Source organism: Triturus cristatus, chromosome 1_1 (genome assembly GCF_964204655.1).
Source record: "Triturus cristatus chromosome 1_1, aTriCri1.1, whole genome shotgun sequence".
NCBI classification, from domain to species: Eukaryota; Metazoa; Chordata; class Amphibia; order Caudata; family Salamandridae; genus Triturus; species Triturus cristatus.
The window spans coordinates 4,230,283-4,257,426 of record NC_140579.1 but is presented as its reverse complement, the minus strand read 5'-3'; the positions used below and the strand labels follow the sequence as shown (position 1 = coordinate 4,257,426).

The following is a 27,144-nucleotide window of genomic DNA, read 5'->3' as shown; positions in this document are numbered from 1 at the left end:
AACACAGACAATGTGAAGCAGAGATTATGTACTCCACCAGTGCGTGCCTGCAGGACCTAATTCCCCGTTCAAGGAACTCCCGCCTTAATAGAGCTCTTCGTTGAACCATCAAAGCAGGACAAACACAGACAATGTGAAGCAGAGATTCAGGCCCCTGGTGGCATAGACGGCAGGACTGGTCTTCACTTTGACCGGACATACTCCATTTTGGCATGAGGTCTAGCGTGGGTATTTCTCCAAATCTTAGGGCCAAAAACGAGTGTTTGATCTTCCGGTGGTAAGGTGCAGCTAGCAAGGCTGGCTCTCTTAGAGTGGAATACGATTTCAACTCCAGCCACCCGTGGCGACGTTTGACAGGGTATCTGTGTCTGCCATCCAACTTTGCAGTTTTGCAGATTTATTTACAAGCCTCTTAAAGATTTTCCCAGAGATATTAGAGTTCTAAAGGTCACCCAGATCAAGCGTCGTAATGCTGTTTTCTAAAAACGTCTTGTAAGCACAGTTGCCCCTTTGCAAGTTAATTTCAGACTAGATTTGCCAGAGTATTTTCTGCTGCTGCTTGCAAGTTATAACATAGCTTTACAAACGCCGCTGGCCTAGTGAGTATCTGTTTTGTAAGCAGAAATTCTAGCCGGATTTGCGCCGGAGAAGTTGACTTGGGGAGCTTAAAAATTTGTTTATAGGCTCTATTCATCAGATTTTCCAAAAAAAGAGCATCATCGCCCAACATAATCTCCATTCCATATGCAAGGGTTGGCAACAGTTTGGCTTTCAGAACTGATCCCATGGGCTTTAAATCGTGACCTTTAATAGATCTGGCCAGTGATGAGAAGCCGTAAGTAAGGGCCTGCGCTTTTGCCCTAACCGCCTTCTTCTGGGAAACAAAGGAGGAATTTGCGTCTATTTTCACTCCTAGGTGTACGTTGAGTTTGACCTCCTCAATTTTGTTTCCGTTAATAACCCATTTTCGATTTGTCTTGACGGGACGATTGCACACCATCACACGTGTTTTTGAAAAATGTATTTCCAGGCCGTTCTTTTCAGTGTAAGGTCCCAGAGTGTTGAGCAGCCTTTGGAGTCCTATTCGCGTGTTGCTGAACAACACCAGGTCATCTGCAAGGAGGTGGTTACTGATAATGGGTCTCATTTTATTTCTGAAGAGTTTACCAAATTTCTTGACAAACATGATGTTAGGCACATTCAGGCACCTTTATATAGTCCAGCTTCGAGTGGTCTGGTGGAGAGGGCGAATCGGTTAATAAAAGAGGGGGTTCAGACAGCAGTTGCTAACAATCTAGAAGTGGTGGAATACTTACATTTTAAAGTTTGGAATTACAGCATCACTCTACATGGTTATTAGACAAAGTGGAAGGTTATGATAATATTGACTTACAAAGTGTGCGGGAACATGTTAGAGAGAAACAGAATATTTATCAACTTAATTATGACAGAAGAATGCATGTAAAAGAAGGAACGTTGACCGTTGGAGATTGAGTTTTAATTAAAAAACCAAACAAGGTCAGTAAAGGACAGTCGAAATTTTCAACACCAGTGAAAGTTTTGAAAATTACTAGAACAGCAGTTTTACTACAGTGTGGTAAACAAAAATCTTCTTTACCGGACTGAATTTCATACGGGATCTTGAAATAAAATAAAATAGCTCAGAATAACAAGAGGCAGAATCCGTGGTATAAGAGTTTCTAAATGGGCTTTATTCCATCAAAAAATGGCCGACTCGAGTCGCGGCCTTCAGGTTCCGTCACCACGAGGGTTCAGGAAGTGAAGTACAATACTTTATTGACAGACATGCATTTTTATAATAAGTACATTACAATGAAACGAATGTAGAAGGCGTAACATTTGATAAGAAAAGTGACAAAACAGGTACGTAATCGAAACTAGGCGTAATAAGGAATAAAAGAAACATGATTGGTTAGGATTATCAGACATAGGTGGATCTATAAGATAATACTTGGCATAGATGCGCGCGCAGCAGCATGACGTGTGATTGACGTGCAACTAGGGGGTGAAGGGGACTTGACATTTAGCTCTACATGTGGAGACGAGAAGTCTGGGGGGTCAAGTCAACCTAATCCCAAATCATATCTAACATCCTATGTTTAAAGAACTATGTTATCCACAAGGAAGGACTCTCGGACAGAATCTAGTCTATACTGACTGTGTGCGTGCACAAACGCCTAAGTGTCTATATGAGATGCGAGGGGCAGAAAACTTTCCATGGCAGCAGGGCTATGAATCACTTGCAGGAGGACGGAAAGGCTGAGTCCTTTGCTTGTGAGCTAAAGGAAATGTTTACCTAAATCACTAGACAGGAATGCATCGGCTGAAGAGCAAAATAGATAATTCGAAGGTGAAATACAGCTTCTTGGCAGGCAGGCGAAAACTGGCCGAGGCAGGCACCGTTAGCTGCACAGGGAGTAGGGCAAAGTTCATGGATACAGATGCGAGCTCAAGCTGAAGCTGTCAAAGACAGAGAGCAGGGAAAGGCTTTGAGGACAGAATCGGGCCTACTTGCCTGAACTGTAAAAATGGAGTAACTTAGCCATATAAAGTCGGTGGCCTTTCATACTTAGGAATCGAATATCCAGCCCATCGATGGCGGATCTGACAGAGAACATGTCGACGGTAGACACACATATGTTTGCGTCTTAGAAACTGGAACTAGAGGGAACATACATGTACTTGTAACATGCATATAGAACCGTTGGGGTCCAAGATAGGGGACATAACTGATCAGGAAAATCCACATTTCCACATTCCCTCCTTGTCCCCTACTTGCCCTTCAAGAGATATCAATCTTCATCATTCCATCGATTTGCTCATGGAGCATCATTTCTTCTTCCTTCTTCTTCCGGCATTTTGAACGAGAACTGTGATATGGAATGCATGATGTGGCACACAGACCACAAATCGCTGGTCCACATTGTAGGCATAAACAACAACTGAAGAGCATAAGAAGGCCAATACCTAGGAAGGATAGAACTCTCCATCCCCAGGCTGATATCACACTCCAAAACCACCCGGACCACGTCCAAGTGCCTGGATTTTCGTGTATCTGGCTTACAATCTTATGAAGGCGTGTTATAGCTTTATATACAGATGGCGAATTTTCTGGTATGAATATGCAGCAGCTGGATCCGATGACCCTGCAAGCTCCGCCCCTATCGGCCAGGATGACGTCAAGGACAAGACGATTCTGGAGAACAACAATTCTCATCACTGATTGTTCCTCTGTCAGATTGCCTAGGGCGGCTATAGTCTCATTTACTACAGCTTCAAGAGTCTTGGTGAGTCTACGTATCAGCTTACTATTTGATATTGTACCTATATAGGGAAAGATACCTTTATTGAAATCTGCATACTTGTCCCATGCCGTCTCAGTATAATCGACAACTGGGAGATCTCTTCGCTCTCTATTGTGTACTAAATGAACATTTCGATAATAATCAGGGGGAGCTAGAAAAACAGGTGGCAGAAGGAAAGCTATGTAACAGGTACCATCCCAATCTAGAGGCAAACGCATATATGCAGTCTGACCACATATAAAGTAAGAATGGCGAGAAGCTCTAAATGAAGATTTACCTTGATCACTATATTCTACTGTAGTAACGCATTGGCTATGGCCCATGTGTATGGAACCAACTTTTCTCACACATAATTCACCCTTAACTGGAAATACTGACATAGTGGGCAGAATTAGTTCAACTTCGGATTTGACATTCAAAATCATAAGATTAGGCGTAAAATTACCTAATTTATACACTTCATTTTCTAAATCAGTTCCTGTTCTACTGGGGTGACCCTCCTTATTAGGGTGACAGACTTTGAATAAAACTAGATTCAGATTTCCCCATATCCAATGTTGTTGATAAACTGCTGTGTCTGGGTCTATGGAATTTAATAAACTAAACCATGCTCCACAGGAGCCATTGTGTGTGAACGGATGTGGAAAGAAAGGCAGAACTCCTTTGTTATTCTGATAGGGAGGGAGTCGGCCACACACCCAACAATTGGTGGCATTACTAGTCTGATGGGAATGATGTAACATACTAATGAATGTGTTATTGCGCAGCGCAAGTCTATAGGACAACTCATGTGGGGGGAATTCACTAAAAGAATGTTCATCAGTTATATTGAAAGCACGTTTAGAAACAGGATAATACATATGCAACAATATACTTGCAGTAACTAAAAAACTCAAGAAAAACAAAATTAATAAAGTCACAATACAGTGGTTACGCAGTAATTTACAATAAGCATGTCGTTTCATTATGATTCTGGACTCTACATGATTCAGACCTAAGGGATACATGTCGGGACAGATTCAACCGCTTCACCTTGGAGAGGACTTAAACAATCAAATCGTCCGACAGTTTAGATCTGGACCTGAGTTTCTGCTTGTAAAGTTCGGTGCTACTGGCCTCAGCCAAAGGTAGCTTTGAGTCAATGGGGGAAGACACACGGGGAGTACTGTTTGTGTCAGGAGGAAGTCCATGAAATTTCTTTATATGGCTGGAATGCACCCAGCCTTTTCTCCCTTCGATCTTCACAGCTGTTCTGGTCGTCAGCAGGACCAACTTAGGACGCCTCCACCTTGGCTCCAGTTGGGTTTTCCGATCAAAATTCCTGACGAGAACATAATCGCCGGGAATTACATCATGAGGTTTCACCTCGGTGTTGTCGGGAAAAGCTGCGACTACCTGTGAACGACAAGATTGTAGTGCAGACATCAAGGAAGCCAGGTAATCTGTCAGCATATTACAATCAACATCAGTTATTTTACGGGGTATAGGCGTCCCCCACATATTCGGTGGTCTACCAAAGATCACCTCATAAGGGGATAGCCCCGTTCGAGAGTGTGCTACCATCCTCATGTAAAATAGCGCAACTGGTAAAGCTACTATCCAGTCCACACCTTTCTCCTGACATATTTTAGACAGTCTGATTTTTAAAAGTTGATTATGTCGTTCCACGAGACCTGCTGCCTCGGGGTGTCGGACACAGTGGAATTTCCACTGATATCCCAACAAAAGTGAGACATGTTTCATTAATTCGGATGAGAAAGGCTGGCCGTTATCTGAATATACAACACGTGGTAAACCGTACCGTGGGAAGAATTCTCGAACTAGCTGCTTGGCAGTAGTCGGGGCAGTGTAATCTGATACGGGATACGCCTCTGTCCAACGGGAGAGAGCGCAGACAACTACGAGAACATATTTGAATCCTCGACAACGTTCCATCTGAATATAATCCATCTGGAGGACTTCAAAAGGATGGTCAGGAGGCTGAAATCCACCCTGCTCTACGGGAACACTCTTTCCTGGATTAAACTGACAACATATCATACAGGTACGAACCTTTTGTTTAGCTGCTGCTCGTAAATGTTTGTTGAACCAAATGTGCTGAATGCTGTCTAGCATAGCCTTCTCTCCTAAATGTGCTGGACTGTGAACTGTAGCTATAATGGCTTGAACCATGGAATCAGGGAGAAACCATACAGATTTCTCCTTCGTCATCCATCCTTGATCTGTCTGGATCCCTCCTAGTTCAGTCCACTTCTTTATTTCTTCTGCTGTGGCATGTGTCTGTATATCAATTACGTCAAGTGCGGGATCCTTAATTGTCATACACTGTGTTAGTGTCTGAACTATTGGCTTTGTCATGTCTAATGTGCGATTCTGAGCAGTCTGTTTAGCTGTTCTGTCAGCTAAATCATTGCCTTGAGAAATGATATCAGTAACCTTCGTGTGTGCTTTACATTTCATAATCGATATAGCAGTAGGTAGATGTATTGCGTTTAACAAAGCATGAATGAGGGGTCCGTGCTGAATGTGGGCACCATGGGAAGTTAAATAACCTCTCTCTCGCCACAACACGCCGAAGTCGTGTACAACTCCGAATGCATAACGTGAGTCAGTGTATACATTAACTTTCTTATTTGTGGCTTGAATACAGGCTTGTGTTAGAGCAATAAGTTCTGCTGCTTGGGCGGACAAAGTATCTATACAATTTGTCTCAATAACTTCAGTGTCTGTTGTGACTGCATACGCGGCCACTAAATCTCCTGTACTTGTTCTCATGCACGATCCGTCTACATACAACGTCAGGTCTGGATCTAACAACGGAACGTCTGTCAAGTCTTGTCTAGGTTTCGTCTTTATTTCAATGATTTCAACACAATCATGAGCTAGTGGGTCTGTTCCAATTACAGGTAATAGTGTAGCAGGATTCAATGTATTACACCGTCGGATCTCTATGTGTGGTTGAAACAATGTCAATTCATAACCGGTAAGTCTTGCTATGGTCAAGTGTTGTGTTTGTGTTCGGTTCACAAGAACCTCTACTGCATGTGGTACTTGTACTGTCAATGGATGTCCTAATACTATGGCATCGCTTTGTCTGATTGCTAAAGCTGTCGCTGCCACTGATTTCAGACATGCAGGCAAAGCCTGAGCTACGGGATCTAATGTACTGGAAAAATAAGCACATGGCTTGCGTGATCCTGCTTGATCCTGAGTGAGTACTGACAAGGCAGTACCTTCGCGTTCTGTAACAAAGAGTGTAAAATGTTTGCTATAACATGGTGTTGCTAAAACAGGTGCTTGACATAAAGCTTTCTTTAAGCTTTCAAAAGCTTGTGTATGTTCCTGAGTCCAAGGGAGAACAGTCGATGTGGCTGCCTCCTGTGTGGTTAACTGAATGAGTGGTTTTGCTAGAAAAGCGTACTGAGGGATCCACTGCCTACAATATGAAGTGAGGCCTATGAAAGCTCGCACCTCCTTTTGTGTCTGGGGTATTGACATGTTAGCAATTAACTGGATGCGATCTGGTGTAAGCTGCCTTCCCTCCTTGGACAGCGAGTGACCAAGATAAATAACTCGCTGGACACAGAATTGCAGCTTAGAAGGAGACACCTTGTGCCCCTTGTCGGCTAGGAAATGTAAAACTGTCAGGGAAGCTTTTTCACATTCTGGCTCGCTTCTCGCTGTGATCAGCAGATCATCGACATATTGAAGCAGTGCAGTATTGACTGGCATGTGGATACTGTCAAGTTCTCTCTTCAGTGCTTGGCTGTAGATGCTGGGGCTTTCTGTGAATCCTTGGGGAGCGCGTGAGAATTTAAAGCTGCGCCCATTTAAACTGAATCCGAACAAATATTGGCTTTCCGGATCTATTGGGACGCTGAAAAAGGCATTCTTGAGATCGATTACAGTAAAGAATGTTGCTTCGGAATCAATTGCTGTCAACAATGATGATATATCAGGGACCACAGGGAATTGTGGTACAATGCACTTGTTTAGTTCACGCAAATCAATAACCAATCGGTACACTGGTGGGGCAGTAGGATCAGTTCGTTTAAGAATCGGAATTATCGGTGAATTACATACATTGGAGTCTGTTTCTACAACTACTCCCTGGACAATCAGCTCATCAATGATTTTCAGCAAAGCCACTACAGCATCATGCGGTAACTTGTATTGTCGCATTCGTGGTAGTACCACTCCTGCTTTCAGGGTGACTCGATAGGGTGTAATGTTCATGCAGCCAACATCCGTAGGGCCTTGTGCCCATAGATGTACTGGTAAAGTCTGTAGTCGGGGATCCATGTCTCTAGACACATAGTGACCTTTAAAATCACGTAAAAACAACCTTACTCCTTCCGGAGAACAACATATTATGGCTCCTAGTGCTTTCAGAGTTTTAATTCCTAACAGATTTTCTGGGCATGATTTAGTAAGCAATAAATCTGTAGTTCGTGTCAAAGGTCCTATCGTAAGTGGTAGAGGCTGTGATACTTCATTAACAATAGGTTTTCCTGAAAAACCAAGGGAAATATTTTGAGAGCCTGAGAGGGGTGCCCCCGGAACTTCACTACGTTTTATGGTTGTTCGACTTGCCCCTGTATCGAGTAAGAATTTTCTATCTTGACCTAATAATTCACTATGTACATAAGGTCCTTCTTGATCTACAGGAATCTCGATAAGCGGTAAGTCAACTTCCCTCTCTAGGCTTGTTCATGCGTAACGCTGATACTCAGGGTATTCATACTGTGCAGTCTGATACATTTGTCGTGTTGTGGTCTGTGTGGCAGTAGCAGGCAACGGCGGTGCAGCTGGCACAAACTGTATGGGTTGCTGTGAGGCTGGCATGGACTGTTGTTGAACTGGCATGGACTGTCCATGCTGCATAGCTCCTTGTTCATTCTGATCTTGTCTAACTAATCGTGGTCTCTCCTTTGCAATACCTGTAGCTATATTACGTTTCAGGACTGGACAATCGTGTACATAATGGCCCAGTTGTTTACAGTAATTGCAGCTTCCTTTTACAGGAACTGCAGAATCACCAGAATGTGTCACACCCTTTCTGTGACCATCTGCTGGTACTGTCTGAGAAACTAGCATTTTCATTTTTGTATCCTTCATGCGTCTATGCTCGTGTTCTTGTTCATCCCTAATTCTATTGTGATGATACTGTAACATTTGTAGCATTTGTGACGGAGTGTTACTTTGCCAGGTACTCTCGAATTTCAATATTCTATTCTTTACTGGAGGCAATGCATTTTCCACTAATTTTGTCACAAATAAATGTGGATATGAGTCACTACTTGCTTTTATACCACTATTTATACCAAAACATTTTTCAAATCGAGCATAATAATCGCTTGTGTCTTCATCTTGCTTTTGTTTGCAGGCTGTGATTGCACCCCAATCTTCCTTTTTTGTAGTTAATAAACGTGGCAGTACCTGTACTAGTAAACCTGGTAACAGTTTAACTTTATCCCCGAGCCCTGAACCTGCAGTTCGGCCCCTTTCTTCCTCTGCTAATGCTGTCCAGTCTATCTTTTGGTCACCCACTTCCCACTCTTTTTCTTTCAGTTTTTCATAAATGCCAGCAGGCAAAAGCACCTTTAATATCGTCATAATATCAGGAAAGGTGTACTCTCCCATTAGTAACATGTCTTTAATTTCTCGGTGGAAACCCGCTGGGTCTTTGTCATGACTAGGTACTACTTTCTTCATTTCCAATAATTCCATTTTTGATATGGGTGTGTAAACAAATACACGGTGAAACTCATTGTCTTCGCCTTTTATTGGGTGCACTTCTCGTAGGGGATTTTGTCTATCCATATAGTACGGCGCTCTTTCTCTGCGGGGCAGCGAGAGAGAATCCGGACTTACAAAAAGGACATACTGCTTACGTGACACTAATATCTCTTTAATTAGCTTGTTACTAGAACCTCTCCATCTGTTTGTGAGTAGTTCCGTTAATATATCAGGTAAAGGACCAGGGTCAGCATGTTGGCTCTTATATAATATGAGGAGTTGCTGAATCATATAGATTCCAGCTAAACGTTGTTCATCTGTACTGAGATTAAAAAACGTGTGTGCTACGGTCTCATCACCGTATTTTTCAGGACTGTCAATCCAGTGAACGGCTGATCTGGCTAACTCTTGCTCATCCATGGAATCGAGGAAGTGGTAACCCCTTCGTTCTCGTAATATTTTATCTGCGGCTTGAAACGAATGTTCAGGAGACTTCAGATTTATTATAGGCGTCGGATACGTTCTGCTATTATTTGGGCATACTGAGTGTATGGGATCAGAAAAACATCTAGTATTTTCACAGGATCTTCCTCTGCCTACATAAGCTATGGTCTCTGACTGTCTTGCGGAATTCCCTGATTCGGACATTTCATCTTGCTCAAACTCGTCTGTTCCCAATCTCTCTTCATGAATACGCTCTATTTCTTTACGGATTTTTCGGCACATGGCTATTATACAATTTTGCTTATCGTGTCTCCCTTCTGATATATTCTGACTCCATTTTGTAAGAATAAGCATTGCATTCGGGTCTACCCCCGGGCGGTCTTGATTTCTGATCACACAGTTTATGAGGAAACGTAACAGTTCCCCCTGTATTTCTACTTTCTGGAATTCCATAGCTCTGTTAATACATCCTGGATCTCGTCCTGTTTGAACAAAATGATATATGTTATCTAGATGCGTAGTCATTCCTGGTAACCTTGCTAAATACTCTGCGGCTCGCCTGATACGTAATGATGCCAGGACCATTTCGTCCTCTTTACCAACCACTGGGTCATATCTACAGTTTACAAGGAGTTCCTTAAGCGTACGTTCACTTACGAATTTAGGTGTACGTGAATGTGCTGACTCTTGAAAAACAAGTTTATTTATTCTGGGTGGTGTAAAGGTAATGCTAGCACCTCCCGTGGCCCCATCTGGGGCGTCGGGTGTGAATGGGTTCGTTGAACGTGACACAGCAACTATGGGTGTCGATACCCCTGTAGAATCGACTGCGGAGACAGATGCGGAAACAGATGTGCTTGCTGACGCTTGCGTCGGGACTTGCTGTTGCACGGGGACAGATACCTGATCCTGACGTTGAACCCCTACACCAGACGGTCTATGTGGTGCGGCGTTAGCATATTCGGGAGCTGCGTCGTCTAGATATGAGGAAAGAAAAACATCTTCTGCGGTTCTGGGATGCCCTTTTGGATGTACCTTAATTGGAAATAATGGGGGTGGCAAGTCTTTTGGCATTTCTGGAGCAGCCTTAGGTAGTCCTTCGGCTAGAAGGGGATACATACCATTCATAAGAGCATTTCTTTGTCTATTTACTTGTTCTGATTTCACTCGGATACCTTCCTCAATTAATAGACTTTCTTGAGCTTTATTTGAACTTTCTTTACTCCTCTCTTCTTGTCTACGTGCTTTTTCTGTTCGTCTATGAGATTCTTTACGCCATAACTCAACAGCGTCTTTCTGTGACTGTCTGACCTTTCTTTTCCATAACTCTTCCTCCACTTTCATGATGCACTCTGCATTCCAGGTTCCCGCTACGGGCCACCTTTGACTTTCCGGCAATCCCTTGGTATAGTCTACCCATAGATCAAGAAACAATATGGCATCTAAGCCATGCTTATGGTACATAAAATGCCCTGGAGTGTCCCTAGGAGGAATAGGAACTGCTTCTTCAAGCACCCCTTTTCTGGTAGTAATCTGTCTTAACTTCGAGAAGAGCGGCATATTGACAACTGATCTGATACTTACTCTTGAACTCACTTAATACGAAAAACACAATAATGAACAGTGAACAATGAACACTCATTCATACCACAATATTTGAACACTTTAAACATTAAACATTAAACATTTTAACAACGACCGACAATGATGACAGTCTGCCTAACTAATCACCACGCTGAATTCTTGACAATAACTGCATACTTCGGAATACTTGATATACTGCTAAACAGTACATATACACTGCTAAACAGTGCAGACCGGATTTGTGTACCCAAATCCGTCTTGACCGGCACAACCTATGTGCGCGTCAACACGCCTCCCCGGCGATGGTACTCACCGAGTAGCTCCTTGAAACGGAAGGCCTCAGAGAAAGGACAGGACTCGATGACTGCGGACAGCGGACCCTCTGGACATCGGGGTTTCGAAATAACTGGTGGGCCTCTGTATACCTCGGATCTTGCTCTCTCAGCTAGGCTCTGGTCGGGATACTTCGCACTTCTCACCGCCTCGTCTGGGTTGATCGCAGCCTCAGTCGCCCCCGCTTGACCGGAGGGAGCTTACAGGAAATCCTGCTGGTACGCGTTTATGGTCCGTCCAGCTGTGGCAGGAGACCGGGCCTGCAACGCACCGCCGGCGCGTGAGATGAGAAAGTGTCCCTGTTCGGGCGCCATTATGTGGTAAACAAAAATCTTCTTTACCGGACTGAATTTCATACGGGATCTTGAAATAAAATAAAATAGCTCAGAATAACAAGAGGCAGAATCCGTGGTATAAGAGTTTCTAAATGGGCTTTATTCCATCAAAAAATGGCCGACTCGAGTCGCGGCCTTCAGGTTCCGTCACCACGAGGGTTCAGGAAGTGAAGTACAATACTTTATTGACAGACATGCATTTTTATAATAAGTACATTACAATGAAACGAATGTAGAAGGCGTAACATTTGATAAGAAAAGTGACAAAACAGGTACGTAATCGAAACTAGGCGTAATAAGGAATAAAAGAAACATGATTGGTTAGGATTATCAGACATAGGTGGATCTATAAGATAATACTTGGCATAGATGCGCGCGCAGCAGCATGACGTGTGATTGACGTGCAACTAGGGGGTGAAGGGGACTTGACATTTAGCTCTACATGTGGAGACGAGAAGTCTGGGGGGTCAAGTCAACCTAATCCCAAATCATATCTAACATCCTATGTTTAAAGAACTATGTTATCCACAAGGAAGGACTCTCGGACAGAATCTAGTCTATACTGACTGTGTGCGTGCACAAACGCCTAAGTGTCTATATGAGATGCGAGGGGCAGAAAACTTTCCATGGCAGCAGGGCTATGAATCACTTGCAGGAGGACGGAAAGGCTGAGTCCTTTGCTTGTGAGCTAAAGGAAATGTTTACCTAAATCACTAGACAGGAATGCATCGGCTGAAGAGCAAAATAGATAATTCGAAGGTGAAATACAGCTTCTTGGCAGGCAGGCGAAAACTGGCCGAGGCAGGCACCGTTAGCTGCACAGGGAGTAGGGCAAAGTTCATGGATACAGATGCGAGCTCAAGCTGAAGCTGTCAAAGACAGAGAGCAGGGAAAGGCTTTGAGGACAGAATCGGGCCTACTTGCCTGAACTGTAAAAATGGAGTAACTTAGCCATATAAAGTCGGTGGCCTTTCATACTTAGGAATCGAATATCCAGCCCATCGATGGCGGATCTGACAGAGAACATGTCGACGGTAGACACACATATGTTTGCGTCTTAGAAACTGGAACTAGAGGGAACATACATGTACTTGTAACATGCATATAGAACCGTTGGGGTCCAAGATAGGGGACATAACTGATCAGGAAAATCCACATTTCCACAACAGAATAGAGGATGGCGGAATAGAAACGCTTTAGTTAAGGTAACTGGGGAACAAGCAGGAATTCTTTTACAAAGGTGGGTTCTGCTGGAGTGTATGAAAGACGTGATTGGTTTGATTAGGCACCTTGACACATTCAGGTTACAATGGAAATGTGCAAACTTCTGGAGCTAGTAAAAACTTGGACAGAGGTGATATTGCAACTAATGTTAATAGGGCTGCAACACCATCTAGTACTACTCCTGGCAGTGGTGAAGACAATTTGATTAGATGTAGTTCCAGAGTAAGATCTGCTCCTATCCACTCCAGAGATTATGTGTATTATTGATCAAATATTGAATTTGTTAATATATATATATATATATTTTGCATTAAGGACAGGGGGGTGTAATGTGGGGTAATGTATTTCATGTGGTTTTACTTTAATTCAGGAAGTTCATGTTGGGAACATAGAGTGTTGTAGTATTCTCATGATTAGAATGTAGGTGCTCAGATGAGAACTTGCTGTTGAGTCTGGAAGCAGGAGGTCGTGGGTCCTGTGCTTGAAATAAACTAACTTGGACATTTCACTACCTCGTCGGGATTTCTTCATTTGAACAATACTACACCCAGGAATCTCATTGGACAGCTTGTTGCCATGGGCATCCAAAGCCTCTGAGGAATCTCATGGAGTTTTTGTTTACCCTGGGCATCATATGCCTCACAGGAACTCACAGAACTTCGTGGGCACCCTCGGTTGCCCAGAATCCTTGTGGGACCGCCTGTGGCCATTGCGTGCATTCCATAAATCTCCTGAGACTTACAATCATACATGTTCACCATCTTCTTCTGTGGATTTATCTAAGCCCTCGTTTCTCAAAGTTTCACTTGCCTGTAGAAGTAAGACAAGTATGGGAAGATATGTTACTGCAGACAGTTTTTCTGTAGACGCTGAATGGGAAGCCTCTCTTTTTTGTGTATCTTTGTCTCAGATTCTCCTGCCAGGCACACCCATCGACAAAGACTTTAGCCTGATGCGCCATCCAGGCCAGTGTATCAGGATTCTGACTGTCCTGTGTCAACACCCACATAGCGGAGAAAATGAGGACTACGTGATTTCCAGACTCAGAATCCCCAATCGCTGATTTACTTCCCCTGTGAGGACAACCTGGATAAGACCTCTGCAGCGACAGCTGTAGACGGCCTGGAGAAGCAGGAGCTTCCTGCTGGAGAATAGGAGAGTGCTTGATCGCACCCCAAAGGAGAGATGCCTTGTAGAGGCATAGACCAGCAGCATTTTGACCAAAGAGTTGTGAAAAGGACTTGGATCTCAACCCTGTTGGGGATGCTGCATAGACCTTGAGGGAAGAGGAGGACTCACAGTTAAGAAGGGGTACTGATGGAATACCCTATCAGACGGCAGCATCTAAAGAAGATTGCAGTTGTGAAGAAATAACTGTCACCTTCTTAAACAGAGAGGCTACTCTGAGGAGCAAACTGCTCCAAAGCGCGTCAAAAGCAGGGAAGTGGTTGTGGAGATGTGGGATTTTGAAAGATATGCGTTTTGACCCCGCGGACCTTATGCATCCGCATCAAACTTTCAAGCTGGCTACAAGGAGGCAGTGACACACCCCAAACTGCCCCATTTCCAAGGAGAAATTCTAGGGAAAAGTTTTGCAGGAGAGACAAGTTGGGCGCCCCGTTGGTGAAGGGCACCTAGGTACAGCTGTCCTCTGGGGCTCACTTAAGTGAAGACCTGGGGAAAGCTGGCCCGTTTGTGGAGAATAACAAAATATTTCTTGGAAACTGGGTAAACCTAGGAGGAGTCACAGAAGATCTGTGGATCCCGTAATGTATCAAGTCTAGGTAGCATTTTGCTGATTATGAGGGAGATACATGTTTCTAATGTTGTATCACTGTTTAGTTCTGCCTAAAAATCAGTTTGAGCTCCTTAGGTAGAGACCTGATTTTACTAACAATATCTGTAAACCTTGGGTTAAATTGTTGAGATGTTCATGCCAAAGGCAATAGGTCATTCCTGTACTTTGTAAATGTTCTAACAAAACCTGCAGGCACTATGCTTGTTGCGGAAGCCATATATGTGTTGCAATTCACCTGTAAAGGGATATTGCTCATCATATATATGAGTGCCCTTGGGCATGTAAATTGTCAATTTGTACCTCACAGAGAATATCAGTATAGTGGGGGGGGCTAGTTAGATCTTCTGGGTCTGGGGATTTGACTCCACAAATCTATAGCCACCTACTTCCTCTGCGCCCCTCTCTCCAGTACATTTCTCCTGCTTTCTTGGCTTCATCAGAGAATCCATTCTCCTTCCATGGTATCCACTACCCCTCTTCCATGAACTCATTACCGCATCGAATTTCTCTGCTCTTTAAGTTACTCTGCACATTTCTTTCCATGATATTGCTAGCTTTCCTATCTGCTTCTAAGACACCTCTAGCCATGGTATCTACTGCTTATTTGCGTTTTTGTAATATCCATCTTTCCTTACTATCTTCAGCCTCCTTCACTTTCTGACATCCCTTTACTTAGCAACCCATAACTCCCTATTTCTCGAGCATCTGTCCATGTGACATTTCCTGCTTTGCTTACTTCCCCTGAGACCACTCCTTCAATGATATTTACTACTTTATTCCTTGAGGTTTTCAGTGACCCCTCCCTCCAGGATGTCTTCAATCCATAGACTCAACCCCGCCCGAACCCCCCTGTGGTATTCTCTTCCTTCTTGACTGCACCCAAATCCCTCCCTTCTTCTTATCTTCTGCCTTATGAAGTTCCTCAGAGCTCCCAACTCTCTGTTACTGTGCTCTTTCTTTACTTTCTCTGTGGCTTTCTATAGTTTCCTTTGCTTCTGACTTCATGTGACACCCTCCCCCTCCCCGGGGTCTTTTGCCTGCCTCGCTTCCCCTAAAACTCACTTTCAATGGCATTGCCTTCTTCGTCTCAACTGAAACCTCTTCCCATGACTTCTTCTGCATCTCTTGCCCTAGGCCTCTCTTGCCTTACTCATTTACCTTTGCCACTAGCCGCCCTAACATCCCCTGCGACACTCTCCGCGGCCAGATTCCTTATCTTACTCTGAGACTAGTGCCTTCATGGTGTCATATTGTAATAACGTGGCAGCATTTGTGCACTAGAGAGGAATAGGAGTAAGGAAGAAAGAGGGGCTTCTGGGAAAAGGAGTGGACCAAGAAGCATCTCCCGCTTCCATGATTTCTAGAGACACGCCCCCTTCATGATGGTGTCCCCCCTCTTTCCATGGAACGGCCTCCTTTCTACAATCTGAGACCGCATTCTCAAATGATGATTCCAAACTTTGTCCAATTATCCCTGTTTCCTTGGTATGTCCTGCTTCGCTGCTACATCTGGATCCTCCTCACTCTTCGATAGCCTGTTCTTTCTTCATTTGCTCTGAGAATCGCTATCTGTGGTGTCTCCTGCATTCGTGACCTCATCTGAGATGCTCGGTCCCCCCTGGTATCTCCTGTCTTCCTGACCTCATTCAAGGCCCTCGTCCCCGTGGTGTCTCCTGTCTTCCTGATCTCATCCAAGGCCCTCGTCCCCTTGGTGTCTCCTGTCTTCAAGACCTCATCCAAGGCCCTCGTCCCCGTGGTGTCTCCTGTCTTCAAGACCTCATCCAAGGCCCTCGTCTCCGTGGTGTCTCCTGTCTCCCTGAACTCATCCAAGGCCCTCGTCCCCGTGGTGTCTCCTGTCTTCCTGACCTTATCCAAGGCCCTCGTCCGCGTTGTGTCTCCTGTCTTCCTCACCTCATCCAAGGCCCTCGTCCCCGTTGTGTCTTCTTTCTTACTGACCTCATCCAAGGCCCTCGTCCCCGTGGTGTCTCCTGTCTTCAAGACTTCATCCAAGGCCCTCGTCCCCGTGGTGTCTCCTGTCTTCAAGACTTCATCCAAGGCCCTCGTCCCCGTGGTGTCTCCTGTCTCCCTGACCTCATCCGAGGCCCTCGTCCCCGTAGTGTCTCCTGTCTTCCTGGCCTCATTCAAGGCCCTCGTCCCTGTTTCCTTGGTATGTCCTGCTGCGCTGCTACATCTGGATCCTCCTCACTCTTCGATAGCCTGTTCTTTCTTCATTTGCTCTGAGACTCGCTATCTGTGGTGTCTCCTGCATTCGTGACCTCATCTGAGATGCTCGGTCCCCCCTGGTATCTCCTGTCTTCCTGACCTCATTCAAGGCCCTCGTCCCCGTGGTGTCTCCTGTCTTCCTGATCTCATCCAAGGCCCTCGTCCCCGTAGTGTCTCCTGTCTTCAAGACCTCATCCAAGGCCCTCGTCTCCGTGGTGTCTCCTGTCTTCCTGGCCTCATTCAAGGCCCTCGTCCCCGTGGTGTCTCCTGTCTCCCTGACCTCATCCAAGGCCCTCGTCCCCGTGGTGTCTCCTGTCTTCAAGACCTCATCCAAGGCCCTCGTCTCCGTGGTGTCTCCTGTCTCCCTGACCTCATCCGAGGCCCTCGTCCCCGTAGTGTCTCCTGTCTTCCTGGCCTCATTCAAGGCCCTCGTCCCCGTGGTGTCTCCTGTCTCCCTGACCTCACCCGAGGCCCTCGTCCCCGTAGTGTCTCCTGTCTTCCTGGCCTCATTCAAGGCCCTCGTTCCCGTGGTGTCTCCTGTCTCCCTGACCTCATCCGAGGCCCTCGTCCCCGTAGTGTCTCCTGTCTTCCTGGCCTCATTCAAGGCCCTCGTTCCCGTGGTGTCTCCTGTCTCCCTGACCTCATCCGAGACCCTCGTCCCCGGGGTGTCTCCTGTCTTTCTGGCCTCATCAAAGGCCCTCGTCCCCGTGGTGTCTCCTGTCTTCTTGCACTCATCTGAGATTTGCTGCCCATGTGATAACTTCTGTCGTTTTGACCTTATCCGAAGCCATCTCACCCTCTGGTATATCCTGTCTTCCTCTGAGTCACCGTTTCCATGGCGCCTCCGTCCTCCATTTGTCCCATAGATGCCTCTCTCCATGTACTTTTAGGTTCTTTCTCTTCTTTGAAGACTGCTCCCCCCATGGTACCTCCCCGCTCAGTGAGTCCTTCTCGTCAGAGGCGCAACTAGAGCCAAATTTCGGGGGGGGGGGGGGGGGGGGGCTGAGCAAAAATTTCGGGGGGGGGGGCTGAGCAAAAATTTCGGGGGGGGGCTGAACTTTAAGCAATAGGCAGAGTGGAGCTGCAGGGGCTCTTAGAAGGGGTGAAACAACAGCAAGGCCTCATTAACATGCAAATGGTCTTTTAAAGACCTGTGAAGTGCTCGGGTGCGGCTGCTTTTTTGCCCGGGAAGCTGTCTCATCCCGGGCTGCCACACACGACGGGGGGGGGGCTGAAGCCCTGTGAGTCCAATGGGTGTTGCGCGCCTGCTTCTCGTCTAACCTTCCTTTGGTTTGTGTTGTCTTTGGTAGTCATTCGGCTTCTCTCTCCCTGCAGACTATATACGATGTGTACTACAAGTGCCCCTGTGAGGCTGGCCTGAAATGCGAGACTGACAGGACCATCATTGGTTCCATCACCAACACGGACTTCGGCCTCTGCATCGATCCGAAGGGCGGGAGTCTGGCTCAGCAGCAACCTGCAGAAGCGCCTGAAGGAGCCTAAGAAGACCTCCCAGCTCTACCTGAACACTATCTAATGCCTAACTCCTGAAAGTTAGGGTGTACGCCTCCCTCAGTTCCACTGCGGCAGCCACGCTGTAATGCTGAAATGGTACCTTCACTAGTGCAAGCCTTGTGATGTACACCGGAAGTTGTTCAATAAACTCACTTTCCCGGCTGTGGTTTCTCATTGCCTGTTGAATGTCCTCTGTGCTCCACCGAAGAGACGAGCCCAGAGGCTCTCGAACCTCGTTCGCTTCTGTGTTGGTTCTGAGGCGCATGTACTGCTGTCCCCTTCACCTCCTACTGCCCCGTCCCCTCCTCCTGTCCCTTTTCCTCTTACTGACCTGCCCCCTCCTACTGCCCGTCCCGTCCTACTGTTCCTTCTCCTCCTACTGCCTCATCCCCTCCTACTGCCCGTTGCCTCCTACTGTCACGTCTCCTCCTACTGCCCTGTCCCTTCCTACTGCCCCGTCCCCTCCTCCTGTCCCTTTTCCTCTTACTGACCTGCCCCCTCATACTGCCCGTCCCTTCCTACTGTTCCTTCTCCTCCTACTGCCTCATCCCCTCCTACTGCCCCGCTTCATACACTGTCCCCGTCCCCTCCAGCTGCCCAGTCCCCTCCTACTGCCTCATTCCCTCCTACTGCCCCGCTTCATACACTGTCCCCGTCCCCTCCAGCTGCCCAGTCCCCTCCTACTGCCTCATTCCCTCCTACTGCCCGTCCCTTCCTACTGCTCCATACCCTGCTACTGTCCTCTCCTTCTGTCTCTGCCCCCTCCTACTGCCCCATCTTCTAATTGGCAGGAAAGATGCCTCCCGCAGCGATGCCACTGCAAGGAGAGGTCCCAGTGTATTGTCACTGCAGTTAGGAGAGCTTATAGTGTACAGTCACTGCAGTTCGGAGAGCCCCCAGTGCACTGTCATGGATGGATTTAGGCCCAGATCTCTGTACTGGGGTGAATGTATGACATTGTTCTGCATTCTGTCCATCAACTGTTGTTTTTGCATTTGTCACCCCGAGTGCGCCGGGTATGCTCAGACATGGGTCCCATGCTCTCCATGCCACTGGAATTAAGCTATCCTGGCTGAAGGGGGGTGAAACCCCGAAACCGGTCCTAGGATGCTTGTTTCCAGTTAAGGGAGGACCTGGCTTGGCAGTTCAGGCCGGACTGTTCCCATGAGGCACAGGGTCAAGACTGATTTGCATATGGCTGGGTTCAAACTCGAATGGCATGGTGAGCAAAAAAACGATGGATTTAGGCCCAGATCTCTGTAATGGGGTGAATGTATGACATTGTTCTGCATTCTGTCCATCAATTGTTGTTTTTGCATTTGTCACCCCGAGTGGGAAGGGTATGCCCAGACATGGGTCCCATGCTCTCCATGCCACTGGAATTAAGCTATCCTGGCTGAAGGGGGGTGAAACCCCGAAACCGGTCCTAGGATGCTGGTTTCCTGTCCAGGGAGGACCTGGCTAGGCAGTTCGGGCTGGCCTGTTCCCACGAGGCACAGGGTCAAGAATGATTTGCATATGGCTGGGTTCAAACTGGAATGGCATGGTGAGAAAAAAAAGATGGATTTAGGTCCAGATCTCTGTACTGGGGTGAATGTATGACATTGTTCTGCATTCTGTCCATCAACTGTTGTTTTTGCCCAGTGCACTATCATGGCAGTTAGGAAAGTTCCCAGTGTACTGTGACTGCAATTAGGAGCACTGCACTGCACTGCACTGCACAGAGCTCCTAGTGTACTCTCACTGTAGAGAGCTCCTAGTGTACTGTCACTGCACAGAGCTCCTAGTGTACTCTCACTGCAGAGAGTTCCTAGTGTACTGTCACTGCAGTTAGGAAAGCTCCTTGTGCACTGTCACTGCAATTAGGGGAGCTCCTAGTCGACTGTCGCTGCAGTTAGGAGAGCTCCTTGTGTACTGTCACTGCATTTAGGAGAGCTCCTAGTGTACTGTCACTGCAGTTAGGAGAGCTCCTAGTGTACTGTCACTGCAATTAGGGGAGCTCCTAGTGTACTGTCGCTGCAGTTAGGAGAGCTCCTTGTGTACTGACTCTACAGTTAAGAGAGCTCCGAGTGTACTGTCACTGCAGTTAGGAGAGCTCCCAGTGTACTTTCACTGCTATTAGGAGAGCTCCTAGTGTACTGTCACTGCAATTAGGAGAGCTCCTAGTGTACTGTCACTGCAGTTAGGAGAGCTCCTAGTGTACTGTCACTGCAATTAGGAGAGCTCCTAGTGTACTGTCGCTGCAGTTAGGAGAGCTCCTAGTGTACTGTCACTGCAATTAGGAGAGCTCCTAGTGTACTGTCACTGCAGTTAGGAGAGCTCCCAGTGTACTGTCACTGCAATTAGGGGAGCTCCTAGTGTACTGTCGCTGCAGTTAGGAGAGCTCCTAGTGTACTGTCACTGCAATTAGGAGAGCTCCTAGTGTACTGTCGCTGCAGTTAGGAGAGCTCCTAGTGTACTGTCACTGTAGTTAGGAGAGCTCCTAGTGTACTGTGTCTGCAGAGCACTCCTAGTGTACTGACACTGCATAGACCTCCTAATGTACTGTCACTGCAGTTAGGGAAGCCCCTAGTGCACTGTCACTGCAGTGCAGTTAGGAGAGCTCCTAGTGAACTGTCACTGCAGTTAGGATATCTTTCAGAGTGATTCTGCTGTAAGGGGAACTGGCAATGTACTGTTACTGCAGGAAAGATGCCTCCCACAGAGATGCCACTGCAAGGAGAGATCCCGGTGTATTGTCACTGCAGGTAGGAGAGCTTCTGGTGTACTCTCACTGCAGTCAGGAGAGTTGCTAGTGTACTGTCACTGCAGATAGGAGAGCTCCCAGTGTACTGCCACTGCAGTAAGGAGAGCTCCTACTGTACTGTCACTGCAGTTAGGAGAGCTCCTAGTGTACTGTCACTGAAGATAGGAGATCTCCTTATGTAGTGTCACTGCAGTTTGGAGAGCTCCTAATGTACTGACTCTGCAGTTAGGAGAGCTCCTAGTGTACTGTCATTACAGTTAGGAGAGCTCCTAATGTACTGACTCTGCAGTTAGGAGAGCTCCCAGTGTACTGCCACTGCAGTAAGGAGAGCTCCTACTGTACTGTCACTGCAGTTAGGAGAGCTCCTAGTGTACTGTCACTGAAGATAGGAGATCTCCTTATGTAGTGTCACTGCAGTTTGGAGAGCTCCTAATGTACTGACTCTGCAGTTAGGAGAGCTCCTAGTGTACTGTCATTACAGTTAGGAGAGCTCCTAATGTACTGACTCTGCAGTTAGGAGAGCCCCTAGTGTACTGTCATTACAGTTAGGAGAGCTCCTAGTGTACTGACTCTGCAGTTAGGAGAGCTCCTACTGTACTGTCACTGCAGTTAGGAGAGTTCCTAGTGTACTGTCACTGAAGGTAGGAGATCTTCTTATGTAGTGTCACTGCAGTTTGGAGAGCTCCTAATGTACTGACTTTGCAGTTAGGAGAGCTCCTAGTGTACTGTCATTACAGTTAGGAGAGCTCCTAGTGTACTCACTCTGCAGTTAGGAGAGCCCCTAGTGTACTGACTCTGCAGTTAGGAGAGCTCCTAGTGTACTCACTCTGCAGTTAGGAGAGCCCCTAGTGTACTGTCGCTGCAGTTAGGAGAGCTCCTAGTGTACTCACTCTGCAGTTAGGAGAGCCCCTAGTGTACTGTCGCTGCAGTTAGGAGAGCTCCTAGTGTACTGACTCTGCAGTTAGGAGAGCTCCTAATGTACTGACTCTGCAGTTAGGAGAGCCCCTAGTGTACTGTCACTGCAGTTAGGAGAGCTCCTAGTGTACTGTCGCTGCAGTTAGGAGAGCTCCTAGTGTACTCACTCTGCAGTTAGGAGAGCTCCTAATGTACTGACTCTGCAGTTAGGAGAGCTCCTAGTGTACTGTCGCTGCAGTTAGGAGAGCCCCTAGTGTACTGTCACTGCAGGTAGGAGAGCCCCTAGTGTACTGTCACTGCAGGTAGTAGAGCTCCTAATGGAGTGTCACTGCAGTTTGGCGAGCTCCTAATGTACTGACTGTGCAGTTAAGAGAGCCCCTGGTGCACTGTCATTGCAGTTAAGAGAGCCCCTAGTGTACGGCCACTGCAGTTAGGGAATCCCTAGTGTTCTGTCACTGCAGGTAGGAGAGCTTCTTATGTAGAGTCACTGCAATTCAAAGCAGCTTCTGGGAACTGTCCAGCGCAAAACAAGTTTTACACAGGAAAGTCAATCAGGAAAAAACATTTTGCGCTGGTTAGCGTCACTTTTATGACTCTAACCCAGCGCAAAATATTTGAGAATCTCCCCTTTTGTATTCATTGGACTTCAGTTAGATCTCAGCCCTCAAACTAAACAGCAGTAGCTAATGCAGCGACTGGAAATCAGGCTGTCACGTCAACCTGGAAAAGCAGGATAGTGAGGTTTAAATATCCTGAACGATTGCCTCCCTCTGGAGAGAGCCAGCATCTGAGTCAAGTCATTAAACTCAGATCCTGGCCACTTAACACCCAGTGTAGGACCGCTCTGCACTCTGGGTGTGGTGGCTTCTGAACTAATGTGTGCCCTCCAAGCAGGTTCCAATCCTGGCCAGTTCAATGAGCCTTTTCATCCTTCTGGGGGTTCATGACCATATGCAGCTGCACCTCTTTTTATGCTGTTGCACCGCTGAAAGCACAAACATACTGTTAGATCTGGGGGTCTCTAGTTGGCAGGGTAGATACCTCTGTCCAAGTGGGGACCCTTGCTTCTAGTCAGGGAAAGGGGGATACACTGTTAAGATAACCCCTGCTCACCCTCTAGGTAGCTTGGCCTGAGCAGTCTAGGCTATCAAAGGCAATGTGTAAAGTATTTGTACCCACACTCACAGTAACACAGTGAAAACACCACAGATTTACTCCACACCAGTTTTAGAAAAATAAGGTATCTTTACTAAAAACTTCACAAGACCAAATACTACGGAAAAACCAACATACAATTAAAAGGTTACTTTAAAGATAGTTCAAGAGTTTGCAGAAAGTACTTCAGGATGTAAAAATCAGTGTCCTGCACAATACGACTCTCAATGCACAAAATGCGACACTCTTGTGCCCAACAGTACCTGTAGTTGCAATAAGATTCCCAAAAGCTATAACAAGGAAGATGGCAAAGGCGATGCGATACTCCTGAGACGTTGGGGAGGCTTTGCAGCAGCCCTGCTTCACGCAGCAGAGGTGGATGCGCCGGCTCCGATCTGTAGGGGGAGGATGCGATGACTTTGGCTTTCGTTGCGTTGGTTTCTTAGGGGGAAGCTTCACGCATAGGTACGATGCGACGATCTTCGGTGCGGCGCGATGCGCGGCGCAGCGTTGACTTCTGGCGCCGCAGCCCTCGATGCGTCGCGATGTGCGGTGAAGCGTTGACTTCGGGCGCCGCAACCCTCGATGCGTCATGGGACGGGATTCTGCGTCGACACACGCAGCAACTGGATACTTTCACGCACCGGCAGTGGTGCGGCTCTCAACTGGTTCTGCGACGACCTTTGCAGTGTCAAGAATCTTCATGCACCGGGACGATGCTCGATGCACTCGGCGATGCAGGGACTCCGGGTGCTGCGATGACGCCGCAATGAAATTCTTCTCGCACTCTCGATCTTGCGACTCGCAACCGGATGATGCGACCCTCAAACGGATGATGCGATGGGTACCAGTTACTCTTGTTTACGCTTTCTGCTTTCCAGCTCCCAAACACAGCAAAACGACCTCCTGAGGCCCCAAGACTAGGCAAGCACTCCAAGGCAGGTCAGAACTCCCTCAGCAGAGTTCCAGGGGAGCTGGTGATGAAGTCCTTTTGTTCCTGGGACTTCTTAACAGGGAGCCAGCTCTCCTCAGGCCCTTGGAGATCAGAATCAAAAGAAGGGGACACAGCAGAGTCCTTCCCCTCTCCTTGGCAGCAAAGCAAAACAGCAAGCAGGCAGTCTTCTCCTCTTCAGTTCCTTCCAGCTTTCTCCTGAGCCGAGGTTCCTTCTTAGTTCCACAGTGATCTGAAATGTAGGTGTCTGGGGTCCTCTTCTTATACCCCTCCAAGTCTTTGTCTCTCTTTGTGTCAGTGGGGGGATTCCCCTGCTCAAACCGGTGCGCTCTGCCTTGGAGCACCTGGTTCCTTTCAGAGTGAGGGGCAGGGTCGTTAGACACTCAGCAGGAGGTGGAGCCTTCTTTGTGCTGGCAGAGGCAGAGTCCTCAACCTGGCCAGCAGGGGGTGGAGCCAGCATTGTGCTGGCAGAGGCAGCCCTACTCAAACCCAGGGGCTACTTCTCCCACCCATCTAGAGCAGGTCTCCCTATTCACCCTGCTGCTGACTCATCCAGACTCCTGGAGCCACCTAGCCCATCACATGACACCAGTCAGCCAATCTGCACCCAGGCACACAGGAAGGTTAAACAGGAGAATAGCTTCTTTCTAAAAAGTGCTTTTCTCACACAGTGAATTTAAAAACCATCTTGCTAAAAAGATGTATAATTAAATTCTGAACACAAAGATACCAAACTTGGATTTTCTATCTTGCCTTTAGGGGAAGATAGGCATGTAAACAGCCTCCCCCATTCTGTCCTATGGGCAAGACAGCCTCTCAGCAGTGAAAAACGAAAATGGCTGTAATTCACTACCAGGGCATGTTACACACCTCAGTACATGCCCTACCTTTCAGATACACTGCACCCAGCCCAGGGGGGTACCTAGGGCCACCATAGGGATGCCTTACATTTACAGAAAGGGAAGGATAAGGCCTGGTCAGTGGTTGCACTGGCCAGGTCGACATGACAGTCCTGGACTGCACATAGGCACTGCAAGCAGGCCTAAGACATCATTTTAGCGCTACTCCTGTGGGTGGCACAATCAGTGCTGCATCCCACTAGTAGCATTTGTACTACCAGCCCTGGCACACGCAGTGCACTTTACTAGGGCCTTGCAGGTAGAACAAATATGCCAAACATAGCATAGCATAACAAAACACAACAAAACATAGCAGAGCATAACAAAACATAGCATAGCATAACAAAACACAACAAAACATAACATAGCATAACAAAACATAGCATAGCATAACAAAACAAAGCATAGCATAGCATAACAAAACAAAGCATAGCATAGCAACACATAGCATAGCATAACAAAACGTAGCATAACATAACAAAACACAAAACATAGCATAGCATAACAAAACAAAACATAGCATAACAAAACATAGTATAGCATAACAAAACACAACAAAACATAGCATAACAAAACAAAACATAGCATAGCATAACAAAATACAACGTTGCATAGCATAACAAAACATAGCATAACATAACAAAACACAACAAAACATAGCATAACAAAACAAAACATAGCATAGCATAACAAAACACAACGTTGCATAGCATAACAAAACATAGCATAACATAACAAAACACAACAAAACATAGCATAGCATAACTAAACAAAATATAGCATAGCATAACAAAACACAACAAAACATTGCATTACAAAACAAAGCACAGCATAGCAAAACACAACAAAACAGCATAGCATAAGAAAACATAGCATAGCATAACAAAACACAACATAGCATAGCATAACAAAACAGCATAGCATAACAAAACACAACAAAACATAGCATAGCATAATAAAGCATAGCATAACAAAACACAACAAAACAAAACATCATAGTATAACATAACAAAACACAGCATAGCAAAACACAACAAAACATAGCAGAGCATAACAAAACATAGCATAGCATAACAAAACACAACAAAACATAACATAGCATAACAAAACATAGCATAAGAAAACAAAGCTTAGCATAGCAAAACATAGCATAGCATAACAAAACGTAGCATAACATGACAAAACACAAAACATAGCATAGCATAACAAAACAAAACATAGCATAACAAAACATAGTATAGCATAACAAAATACAACAAAACATAGCATAACAAAACAAAACATAGCATAGCATAACAAAACACAACGTAGCATAGCATAACAAAACATAGCATAACATAACAAAACACAACAAAACATAGCATAGCATAACTAAACAAAATATAGCATAGCATAACAAAACAAACATAGCATAACAAAGCATAGCATAACTAAACAAAATATAGCATAGCATAACAAAACAAACATAGCATAACAAAGCATAGCATAACAAAACACAAGAAAACATAGCATAACAAAACATATCATAGCATAACATAACAAAACATAGCATAGCAACACACAACAAAACATAGCATAGCATAACAAAACAAAGCATAGCATAGCATAACAAAACATAGCATAACAAAACAGCATAGCAAAACACAACAAAACATGGCATAGCATAACAAAACAAAACATAGCATAGCATAACAAAACATAGCATAGCATAACAAAACAAAACATAGCATAACAAAACATAGCATAGCATACACAAAACATAGCATAGCATAACAAAACATAGCATTGCATAGCATAACATAACATAAGAAAACATAGCATTAAGTTTGATAAACTCATAGTAGCGGGCTAGCTAGCTTTAACGGCCAGTGAGTGTAAGCAACTCCGTCAACCCAGAAGCAGTCACTCGGTCACCTTTGCTCTTGTATTGCAGTGGCTTTGTTTATTAAACAGTGC

At 46.0% G+C, this 27,144-nt stretch overlaps 1 protein-coding gene across 1 annotated transcript in view; it reads left to right on the top strand.

Moving 5' to 3' along the window:
* Nucleotides 1-18,683, top strand: part of LOC146869059 (uncharacterized) — a 32,466-nt gene extending 13,783 nt beyond the window's left edge. Inside the window, exon 3 of the mRNA XM_085649179.1 lies at nt 18,342-18,683. Coding sequence (XP_085505305.1) covers nt 18,342-18,509 — 168 coding nt within the window. The 3' untranslated portion in view covers nt 18,510-18,683. The remainder of the gene's footprint in view (nt 1-18,341) is intronic.
* The last annotated feature ends 8,461 nt before the right edge of the window (nt 18,684-27,144 follow it).